The sequence below is a fragment of the Nothoprocta perdicaria genome, unplaced genomic scaffold (assembly GCF_003342845.1).
Source record: "Nothoprocta perdicaria isolate Ctin4 unplaced genomic scaffold, notPer1 scaffold_285, whole genome shotgun sequence".
Classification (NCBI taxonomy): domain Eukaryota; kingdom Metazoa; phylum Chordata; class Aves; order Tinamiformes; family Tinamidae; genus Nothoprocta; species Nothoprocta perdicaria.
The window spans coordinates 204,356-216,590 of NW_020455516.1; the positions used below are offsets into that span (position 1 = coordinate 204,356).

Sequence of the window (12,235 nt, forward strand, 5' to 3'; positions counted from 1 at the left end):
GTGTTTCAAGGTTTGCTTTTGTCTTCCTTTTCTCTCCAGACCTTCCTAGAGGTGTGAAGTGCTAAATTTTTGGCCACTTGGTATATGGCTGTTGGCAGGATGTATGTGTGTGATGTTACAAGGTGCAGACAGTGGACTTGTTCCTTCCTTAGTCAATCGAAATGTGATCGTTGGTTAAATCTCTTCACATTTCAACCATAGAGTCAAGACTCATTTACGTCCGTTTTCKGGGTTGATTCTGGTAGGCAGTGCAAATGAGTCTAGAAATAGCTGATGACATATAATGTGGATTATATTTTTATTAAGTGTAGGTCAATATGACAAGTGATCTTTGATGAGTCTATCTAATGATGTCATTGCTACTCAGGGAACTTATTGAACATGCATATATTCATTTAAATTGACAGGCTTCTGGTGATATTGTTGAGTGAGAGTGAGGTAGTTAAACRCACCGAGCTTTCTACTGACTTCCAGGACATTATTGATGTGCAGAGGGCTTTTAAAAAGCCAGCAGAGAATTACATTTGTGCTATCCTCATCCGGATTCTGAAATAAAGCTGCAAGTAATGACRTGATAATAAAACGAGGGGGAAAATGGTGCAAAGCAGTTGCCATGTCAGCATGTTGGCTGCGGATGCAATACCGGGAATACTCCTGGAGTGTAGTTAGAAATGACATGAGTAGCAGGAGGCCTTTTCAGGGCTGTGGCAGCAGAAGAAAAACAAACACCATCTAATTTGAATGAACACCAAGTTCCTAAGTGTTCGCTAAGTGAACACTTTTGTTCCTCCCTTTTGCCGAAAGTAGCATTGCAAAATCTTTTAGATAGTGAGATTGATGCACTATGGGGAGGAATAATTTGTAAGGGTCACGCCAGTTCTCTTGTTTTGTAGCTTTGAGAGCGGAAACGTGAAAGGATTTAGTTCCTGCTGTCCAAGCAGTCATACCTTTGTTTGTTTGTCATGGATAAAGGGAAAGCTTGCAAGAATAACCCTCTAAACTTGAGTGTGATTGCAGGCCTGCACAAGGACAAGTATTAAAACTGAAAGGAAAGTAGGTTAGGCTTGCATTTATAACGAGCTGGAAAAGCAATGTGATAGGCCCTTTTTGCTTTGGAAAGTTCCCCTCTGCTAGTAAGACGACTCCTAAAAAAGGACTCCTAAAACACTTGGACCCAACAACGTTCATGAAAGAATAGGAGTAATTTCAGAATGATTCGCGTACTTCTTGAGCATTCCGATTTCAGTGAACAACAGACGTGAAAGCCAATTTCCAAGTCACCTGGGAACTCCTTTCCCGTCTCCCTGCGCTTGGGTGCGGAAGGTGGAAGCCGCTGTGCGCAGCAACGGGGCCGTACGCGTCGTGGGGCTCGTTTGCAGAGCCTCAGTGGGGTCCTCCAATGGACAGAGCCCCAAGTTCTGAGAGAAGACGGGGCAGTCCCTGCTAGGAAGCCGAGGCAGGAGTGATGGTTGCAACTTCTTTGTAATTCATTTATACCTGGGCTTATTTTACCTGGGGGGGTATTCTTGGACTAGAACATGAGTAACATGTCATTTCTGAAAGGTGTCTCATTTCAAGTGTCAAGTGCAGTAATAGTTGGAGAAGATATTTGGAAAATGGTGTCTGATAGATCAATCCTTAAATGCAGCGAGTAGCAGGTGCCCCCAAAATGCAGGCCCGTGTGTCTTGGCCTTGAAAAGAGCTGTTTCATGAGATGGAAAAAAAGAAAGAAAAAAGGATACATTTTTAAGATGTTGCACTGGAAAATGTTATTTTGCACATTTAAATGCTACCTGGATTCAAAAATAATCTTTTTCATGGAGAAGATATAGCTGGTGGCATCTTGCTTACCAAGTGTCTTATCAGCCATATGGGGCTTGGCTTTATGGCACGAAAGAAAACAAGGGCAGCAGAGATGGAGGCAAGGAAGAAAAGGAATGATCTCAGGCGAGACGTGCGCGGAGCTGACAGGTGAATGAGGTGGAGAGGTAAAGAGCAGCTGTTCCAGATGGCAGCAGCTTCAGGAGGGAAAAGGCTCCAGTCAGTGCGGTCAGGTTGTAGGAAGAGATGACGCTCAGGCGGGATGAGTGATGCTGGCAGGGGGATGAGCGGTGGAGGTCAGACGAGAGAAAATATAAATAATGTATACAAAGTTTTCCTCTGTTGAATCTACTTTAATGTCTATAAAGGTGTTACTACTTTTTTTTTTTCTGCACTAGTTGGTATTTAGCTTAAATGATCAGTATTAGCATCTTTTTTATGCTATTTGGCTGCCTCACGACACATGCCTGCCTTGCTTTCGTTTACTATTGACAACAGACACTCAAGGAAGAATAAACCTGAAAACTGAGTAAGTTTCATAATGATTAAAAATAGTTTTCAAAACCCATTTTATTTACTTATTAAGTATCCTGTCAATCTGTTTAATACTCTTACTAGAAAAGAAATTTTCAAAGGTTCCTGCAAGGCTTCATAGCCTTCATTTTGGGCAGCAACAATATGATTTTCTCCCTAACATTGTGACTTGAGGACTTGACCTCCTGCATGAAGACTTTAACACTCCATGCGGGAAACAAATGGAAAATGACGGGAAATCGGTAAAGCTAGGAGTACACATTATAGTTTAAAGAGAGGGAAAAACTAAACTTTTCTGGTTGGCTGTGGAGTCCTGATCCAGTGCAGCTGAGGGAGCAGCTGTGGGATCATTGCAGGCACCTGAGGAGCCTTTACTCTTGCCAGCTCCTCCCGAGTTTAATGGTCTCGTGTTTACCATGCTCAGSTTGAATGTTTTGGAGGAAACGCAGAGGAGTCGCTTTCTGTCTGATTTTTAAAGTGAGAAATGCTTTTAATTAACTGATTATACTTAATTTAGTCAGATGTTTTGCTTGTGCGGTCATTTCAAAAATCTAATAGAAAGGAGAACCAAAAGAGCTTGTATCAGCCACTACCCTGTCTTCTGGTGGAGGCTGTCAATTTTTAACTCATTTTCCTAGTATTGCTGCTATTTTCTGCTTTTTCTCATCTTGTTTGAACCTTCCATTTTTTAATTGCCACTGGACAAGATGATGAACAGATATTCTAGCCAGTTGTGGTCATTCGGTGTATTAAATGGCACCTTTGCAAAGGTAATTAGTTCTTGTTTCTTGGACACATTTCAACACAGTTTATTTTATGCCTACCTAGATTTCCCCAGAGTTTCTAGTTGGAAATGATGCTTCTCTTCACTTTTAGTCCTAAATTGTAACATAGAAATTCTGTATACTGTGAGTTGGCTTTCAGTGATCTGTGTTGAGAGAACTGCTCTTCAGGAATGAGCTAAGGGATGAGGTTATAACATAAAATACGTGTTTAATCCTTATAGTTATTGCTGTGGGGTAATGCTGGGTGAAGGATGCAGTATGATTTGAGCTTTTTTGTGTTTTGTCTGTTTCCCCAGGGGCGATTTTTGATGAGTCTGCCAAAAAGGATGAGGAAGTTTTTCGAATGGCAGTTGCTGATCTCAACCAGAATGATGAAATCCTACAGACGGAGAAAATCACGTGTTCTGTGACCTTTGTGGATGGCAACAACCCCTTTCAGGCAGTTCAAGAAGGTAGGATATATGAACTTATTGTCTGATATTATTTCTGCCCAGAGATGCAAGGTACTACCCTAACTAATAGCTTTTTATCGTTATAAAGAAGAGATATTTTTTGTTGGCTTATTTTTACATGGAGTATCAAAGATTGTGTGAGTTCACTTTTGGATTTGTGTTGCTCTGTGGACTTGAAGCAATAAATCTTTCAACGATTTTATAAGTAAAAGCTCTTGAAAGGGCAGCGAAAAGATAGTTTGCCCTCATCTTCCCTCCTTTGCTGGATGTTTTGAGGTTACTGTCAAACGGATAGTCCTTTATGACCTCCTAATACTGCTTTTGGGTTTCATTTCACACAAATACTACTGCTTGTGTAGTGGGAAAAACACAGGTCGCTGTGGATAAACCTTCTAAGCACAGAGACCTGAGAAAGTGACCTATTTCACAGCAGGGCTTGGAGATAACCGGGTGACTCGGCAAGCTCCCTGTGTCCAGTGGGGTTTTGTCCTCCGTGCTTCCGTTGTGGTTCCTCAGTTACTGGGCAGGARCCGAGCGCGTTGGTCCGAGCTCATGGCATAGCACAAAGCTGATGATAGCGTGACTCAATGTTTGAAATCCTTCTGAGATGGATTAGGAAGATGCTGGTGTGACTCACCAGTTGTCTGGAAGTAGAGCTGTATTAAATATTTGGAAGAGGAGATTTGTATTTATTTCCGTAGCATTGGTAGTTCCTCTGTTTTCCTAGCACAGTAACTTCGTTCTCAGATATTGAACATATGCTCATTATAGGCATGCTATTAATTTATGTTGTTTATAGAGAAAACAGTGTTGTTTGTTGTCTTTCTGTATCCTTATCGGCTACTCTGTATTGACAATTAAAGTAAACAGATCTTGACAGCTGAGGTAACTAACTTGCAAATATTTGCTTTCATACTTGTGAATCAAAGGTAAACAGCTCTTTGACTTCAGTGATCAAGTAGTGCTAATAAAAATGCAAGTAGTGCTTGTTTTTTCTTTAACCAGTGCCATCCCCAATGTTTGGAAACCAAAGAATTTCTGATTTGATTTAAATTTCACAAAACATAGATGGACCGGTGGAATGGGAACCCTTTACAATCTGGCCTTTGATTAGGGCTGAAGCAGAAGAGGAAGCGCTTTTGAAAGCACATCCTTGATAGTGTGGGTATCAATCTTAAATAAACTAACAGACTTGAAAACTGAAGCTAGCAGCTCTGTTAAGAATGCAGAGTGGAGGGTCGACCTGTTTGTGTGCTTTTTGCACAGTTAATACTTGGGACTTTTTTCAGTCTGTCTGGGATGAATAATGCTGGGTGATTATGGCTTTTCTCTGATTAACACTGAKGCTTATGAATAAATTGCTTTTATAATAGTGTTAGAACATTATTTTACAGAACTACCTTATAAACGTTGTGTTGGTTCAACAAGCTATTTGTGGATGTGTTAGGGAAAGTAGAAGTGTCTAGCAAAGTAGAACATGCTGAAGGAGCTACAGACTCCGTAATTCAGTGCTGAATTGCTCACTTTTTGCAAACAGATGCAGTTGTCATTTTTTGGGGAAAATATCTTAATAACAGTTTTATTTGAAATGTGAGTGGAGTGGATTTGACATGGTTTATTAGCACATGCCAGGGGGGAAGGTTTGCTTTTGATACCAATGAACCCATGAAAATATTTGCTTGTAGTTGCATGCTTGAGTACCGCTACATAGCTAGGAAGCCTCCTGTGTCTCCTGAGTGCCCTGGGTTTTGTTTAGCATAATTGGACTGAAGGACAAAGGTTTTACCTTTTGGTTCTGTGTCTCTCTACCTTTCTCTGTACCTTTTTACTGGTCTGTTTTTCACAGTTGATGGCTTTCCCTTGCATTTATTTTAATGAACTAAGTAGGTTGCACTGCAGTATTTCTCTTGCTTTGCAGCAGGTTCCTTCCTCTTTCCTTCCTTCCTTCCTTCCACATCCTTTATTGCTTGCCCCTGCTCCTGATGAGTTTTCTTAAATGTGTGGATTGTGAGGCATGAAATTTTTTAAAAGATGGTGTCCGATATTGGRTTTTGAAAAACAAGAAGCCATGAGCAAAGGTCTGATAAAGCAAGACATTGCTGCAGAGGCCAAGCTACAAAAGTGTTTTCTGTAACGATCTGCTAATGGACAGCATGCTTTATTTCTACTTTTAATTCATTTTATTATTAGCAAAACTATAGGAAGTAACTCCAGAACAATGTGCACATGAGCGCTAAGATACTTGATATTGATTTTTCTCTGAAAGATAATTAATTTCTGAGGATCGGGCTGCTGTACCGTACTAAATGTTCCTCCCTCTGACTCTGCTTTTATAAATGATGAYGGTGCCCTGGAATGTCTTGCATTTGTACCACAGGGCATCTCATTAACAGGTTTGATTGGGGCTGGGAGCCGCCGCCGCAGAGCTGAGCGGCCTCATCCCCAAAGAGCCGTGAGTGGCGGCCCCCCTAATACGGCGGGAAGTGCCCTCRGGGACCCTTTGTAGGCATGGGAGAGAGGGCAGAAGGGGAAACGAGGTTGATTTTTCTTTGAATTGAGGAGAATTTTCTCGCTGTCCATATCACAGCAATATAAACTTCTTCTCACACAACTTTGGCTTAGAGGTGGTTCAAATACCTGTGTGTGGGATGGGCTTTTCGAAAGGTTTTGAGTTCTGCAATGTAGGTAAGCTGTAATTGTTTTTGAGGACAGAGATGTTTCTCTTTAGTGGACCTCAACCTCTTTGTACTTGTCTGCCCGGAAATCATATCCTTCTCTGACATTTATTATTCTTGTGCTTGATTTTATACGCTAATAATTGAAGCTTCAGTGTTAGGACTTTTTTTCAGCCCACTGTTCTTGTGCTTCTGTAGTCTGTCATTGATAATATCAATAGTTGCTGAATAGCTAGTCTGAAGTATGCAGTGGCACAGGTACTGCTGTGGGGTTCCTAGCTGAGCTACCTTGCTGGACAAACCACGAAATATCCATTTCAGCCCACCACTAGTGATTCTCTACCCTTTTCTATAYGTTTTCCACAGAGTCATCTTCTTGCATTTACTTATATTTGGAAAAATGTTTTTGAGTGATGCAGGTGCTGTGCTCCATAATTCCTACCCCAGCCTTGGGAACTGGCGAGTAGAGAGAGGGAGAGGAGGTTTTGGTAACTTAAACCAGAGGTAAAAATTTGCCTCCTGCTGCTCTAGCTCCTTGGGCAGCAGTTTCTGGAGCCCCATGCTGCCTTTTCCAGCTGCATGCAGAGAGTTGTAGAGCAAACCCTGCAGGTGCCCGCAGTGTTCCAGGCACCCCTAACACCCGGAGGGCTCCTGGGCCAGCAGGACCCACGGCCGGACACGTGCAGCCTCCTCAGAGGTCACTGCCACTCTCCAAAACACCACAGAACAGCAACAACAACTTCACTTGTTGCTGTTGTTTTTTATCCTACTCACTTTCTCTTCCCCCCTTTTTCTTTTTTGGACAGTTTCATGTTTTATGTATGTTAGGTAATATTTCTAGAGTAATCCAGCGTTTTGTTCTATAGGCTGCCTACAACACATCTTAAATAAGTTGGCCTGACGCTGCTTGAAACCCACTCTGTTGGATAAGTTGCACTCCTGGAGTCGCATACATGCGGGTTTTGTTTCTATTTTATTTTTTTTCCAGGCCACCTCTTTGTCATTCAGGTTAGTCACCGAGCTCTGCTTAGCGACACCAATGCCAGCCTTGGTAATGCCTTTGAAAGCTTATTGTGATCAGCGAGGTAAATAAGGCAGTGAGTCAGAACTAAATGGGATTCAGCCGGAGAGGAGCAGGGGTTTGTAGGGCAGCAGTAAGTATGAAGGTCACTTCCCGGGTTTTATCTGGGCRAAGTTTTATAGCCAGAAATGAGGGGCCTGATGGACACATGTGCTTTGGCCTTTGGGGGCTAGATGAATGGGGTAGGATTGTTCTTTCCCGTTTCCCTGATTGCTGTGGAAAGCTGCTTAAATCCACTGATTTGATGGACTGCTAAACTTTCTGTCACTTATTTCTTCAGATTTCTCAGCTTTCTGAGTGTTATTTATTAACCAGTCCACGTTCTGTCCAAGATGAAGCTTTTACAGGATTGTGCTTCTTCATTGCCCTTCCGTTTCATTCCAAGTTTGCTTTCCTGTTTCCCAATAAAATAGATTTCAATATGAAATGATATGACTAATAATAATGAGAAGGGGAAAAGGTCCTTTCAACCAGGTTTTGGGCTACAGAGAGYTTGGGAGGAGAGGAGGAATAGAAGCAATTCAATAGTAGAAAATTCTATTGTAAAATGAGAAACTGTTGGGAAAGTTTGCAGTGACAGGGTGTCTTTGTACTTCAATATTTTAGAAAATAGGAAAAAAAACCCTTTTGAATTACCAGTTCTCTGTATGTTCACTTAGTAAATCAGCAGTGGTGCCATTTGTCCTGTCCCCACAGTGTGGGATGGGGACCCCAGTACTTTGATGCAGCCTTTGCTCTTGTCTCAGTCCCGCTAACTCTGCAAAATCAGCCCCACCTCCAATTTGCAGAAATGGGAAGTCAGGGGACMCCAAGTGTTGGCAGCTGAAGGAGGAGGGAGAAAAAGAAAAAAAGAAGCAGATTTTACAACACTTGTGATAAAATCGTGACAGTTGGGAAGAGAGTGGCTACGCGGGAAGAGATGAGGGAGCAGGGAAGAGTGAGCATTGGCTGAGCTAGAAAAGGGCATGTGAAAAAGGTTGAGTTGAGCAGGAGCAGGATGCATATTTAACACATTTTTCAGCAACAACTTGAAAGCTGTTGTGACCTTCATTTGCCTGGAAGTAATTTAGCAGGAGTATACTGCAAGCTGGAAAAGTGGATCAGATTTAGTTTAAATAAGACTTCCTAGTACTTCAGCAGTGTAGCAGTAATCCCAAGACTTCCGAAACTCTCAATTTCTTGAATTTTTGGCCTCAAGGATGTTCTTGTTCCTGATTCCATCTGTAGATTTATTTTTATTATTTTTTTCCCTATTGCCATGCAGGCAAAAATCAAACTCAGAATATACAAAGAAAATACCACACTGTCCATTAGGAATGGATTTTCCCTGGTTAGTGATGATGATAGGATGCCTGTGTGGATGGAGGCTCTCTGCACAGCTGGCCAGATGAGCAGCGCAGGCCTGGGACAGTGGCCATCAAGGCCACATCGTGGTCCCTCTGCGTGCTGTTGGGAACGTTGCCTCACGTGGTTTGCCACTGCTGCATCTTTGCTGTGGTTTAAGGGAAGGATATTAGTGTTTCCATGGAAACACCTCATTCCAGGTGTCCAGGAAACCCGCTAGCATCCCGCCTTTGCGTGCGGCCACGTGGCAGTGTCGGGATGTGAATCCCAACTGGCCGTGTTTGTGTGAGAACATGCATCAGAAATGAGATGTTTTGGAGCTTCTCTTATCTACAGCTCTACCATTTTGCCATCTTCTTTTTCCTTCTGCTCCCTTGTGACTTAGGGCAAGAGAGATTGTGATAAAGCCAACATTTTCAGCTAACAAAGTTCAATGTAAGGTTTTGGACAATTTTTGAAATTTTTATCACGGGCTTCTGCTTTCCATCAAGGGGGAGCAATTCCAACAGTCTTAAGGCACTTCCTTTAGGACTTTTGCTTAGAAATCATGCAACTGTCGAGCTGGCTTTTGCTGCTTTTTAGGAGGTAAATCTCATGAAGAACCTAATGAATCTAATAAATAATTGGACAAATGTGATGATCTTTGSTATGGGAGTGCAGAGTGAATTTTCCTGTCTTGGAAATGCGTGCTCGTGTAGGCTTAGCTGGAGAAGCTGACGGTCTGCCCTCCTTGTGCTTTATGTCTGGATTGAATCAAGTCTGAAATGGCAATAGGCACACGTGCACTTGAGCTTCAGAAGTGTCCACAAGATGATTTCGTATAGTAAATAGAGTGCTTTGGTCTGCTGTATTAATGTACCTGGGCACATGGGCAGTAGTTRACTTGTGAGAGCTAGACGATTGGCAATGCGATTCACAGTGCCACTGCTGTACTGAAATGTTTAACACCACCAGGCCCAAAGACTTTCGGGGTGTTTTGAGAAAGAGAAGTGCAGAAACTAAGCAGATGAGAGATGCCGGGTCTCCCCAGATGCCAATTATTTCATTAGCGCCCTAGGCAATTAGCTCCTGCCTGTCTTTCCGTGCAGCCCTGTGCACGGGAGGAGTTGGTCCTTGCTGGTTGACCACAACAGCCCTTCAGAGACAGGCCTCCTGGCACACGGGTTGGCAGCGCTGGGTTGGCATCTACGGAGAAGTTAATGACTCTGAGCCTTTTCTGCTGTATTTGGAGGACACCTTCCAAGTTCTTATGTGAAACAGTTCTACCCATAACTCAGGATGTAGCTTGTTCGTATTCAACTCTCATAACTGAAGAAAAAGTCTTCAAATCTTCATTATGGCTGTGAGTTTAGATACCAATACTTATCTAACTGCATACAGATAAGTATTTGATGGGTGCATCCCTATGTGCATTTGCCTAGTTGTCGATGTAAGRTATACTTGTTTAATTGCTTTCAGGCTCCCCTTTGAGCCTTCTTCCTTCCCTTCTTAAATATCTTTTGTTTCAGGGATTTTTTTTTCTGCCTGCTGTAGTTTGCAAGCTATTTGAGCACAGTATGATTTCTTATTATGCTGATCTGTATTTGAGGCATTTAGGTATTTATGCGATGCAAATAATAATCTTAAACATAATCCCCTCTATATATGCATATAATCAGAGACAAAGTGTACTTTATGGAGGACAGTAGTGTTTTAAAGCCTAATTCGGATAATGAGGAAATGAGCCATGACACTCTGGAGGTGAAATCTGAAGTGAATTATGAAGGTCATTGCCTTAGATGAGGAAATTTATTGTATTTTAGCCAGGTTCACTGTTACTCAGTCCCTTTATATTGTACACTACCAAGTAATTTTGACTAAATATCAATTTATGAAAAATTATCTGAGCAAAAGAGAGCAGTTACAAGGACAGATTTGGAAACCAGGCAGTGTTTTATTAAAACACTAATCATGTCAGAAACCCATAACCTTTCATGCTATCTTTCTGAAAGGGTTTCTGCTGTAGAATTTTAATGTTCATTCCAGTCCTCACGTTGGTGTATCTTGAGCCTCTGTGATTAGTGGCCCTGCTGAATTTTTTTTTTCCTATTTAAAATACAGTCTTCTACAACTTTTCATTTAATGGTGTAAAATAGTATTGAGAAGCACTAAGGCATTTGGATTGCTACAGTCTTGAAGCAGCTTGCAGGGAGAGATGCAACAAGCAGTGTGGATGCTAATGGGAAAACTTCCTTGAGCACCGCTTATTCTGAGCCTGGAATAAACACCGGAGTCCTGCAGAGCATCTCATGTCCTGGTGACACCCAGAAGAAAGATTGCTTTGGGGGGATGTTTATGTAGGGATCTAAAGCATGAACATGAGGGACTTGATGCTGAAATCAAGCACCTGTTTAAAGGTTCTCTTGATAAGGGATTAATGTAGGTGATCCCAAATCAGGGCCTCTGTTGTCTCAGGCAGCTGGTATTTGTTATTTTGTTTACATCTCCTGGAATGGCTTCCGGAGGAGCCCTAGGTCTTGGCATCACTGTCACGTCCTTCATCTCTGGCTGCTTGGATGGCTGGGACAGGTGCCTGCAGCTCCTGTGGGATTGCTCCAAGCACAAAAAGCTGCTGCAGAGCATGGCTGTGCTGTGTGAGACCAGGAAAACACTTGGAAATTGCGGGGAATAGGAATTGAAAGGAGCCAAAGCTTCGTCTCTTGATTGAATAGGGAAGCGCGATGTTTGGAGAAGGTTAAGTCTTGGCTAATCCTAAATCTCTAATAAAAGATAGGGAAGGAAAGTAAATGGGTATAGTCAGTAATGAAGACAGTCTTTCCATTGGTTCTTTTATTTGTCTTTCCAATATTTTCTATATCTTCTTTGCATATTTTTTATATTGTCATCTTTGGTATTGATGGACCAAATGTTGAACCAAAATAGCAGTCTTGTGTGAGTTTGGACTGTGGAGCTTGATGGATCTGCATGTAGGAACTGCTGCCTGTCCGGAGAAGGAGAGAGAGCCTGGAGATGCCTGTGTCCCCATAGGAGCAAAATCACTTCTGGTCTGGTAAAAAAAACTTTTAAATCTTTAACTTAGTGAAGAACTTTGTTTATTTTGCAGTGCTTGTGGATGAATGTCTTCAAAAGATGTACTCTTCTCCCTTGTCTTTGTTTTGGTGAGGAGTACATAACTGTTTAGAAGAGCATTTGTGAGAAACAAGGCTTGGCTTTGTAGTCGCTACCGTTCTCAGGAGATGGATCRTAACAGCAACTTCCTTCCTACTAGGCAAATTGTATCTTGAGGGATGGGATGCCAGCATTATGCTGATAGTTCACAGGAATCCTGTAGTAGGCTGGAATAAGCAAGAAAGACAAGGTGTTAAGATGCTTGTTTTTAGAAAGTGCTGTAATCCTAAGACTTGGTGGAAGCTGAACAGAACTAGTTCCAWAGCTCAAATCCCCCTCATTCTCTTCTCTTCTCTTCTCTTCTCTTCTCTTCTCTTCTCTTCTCTTCTCTTCTCTTCTCTTCTCTTCTCTTCTCTTCTCTTCTCTTCTCTTCTC

The 12,235-nt window shown here is 42.1% G+C and overlaps 1 protein-coding gene across 1 annotated transcript in view; it reads left to right on the top strand.

Moving 5' to 3' along the window:
* Positions 1 to 12,235, top strand: part of GRID2 (glutamate ionotropic receptor delta type subunit 2) — a 535,376-nt gene that overhangs the window by 111,573 nt on the left and 411,568 nt on the right. The window contains exon 2 of the mRNA XM_026041440.1: positions 3,437 to 3,592. Within this exon, the coding sequence (XP_025897225.1) occupies positions 3,437 to 3,592 (156 nt within the window). The remainder of the gene's footprint in view (positions 1 to 3,436; positions 3,593 to 12,235) is intronic.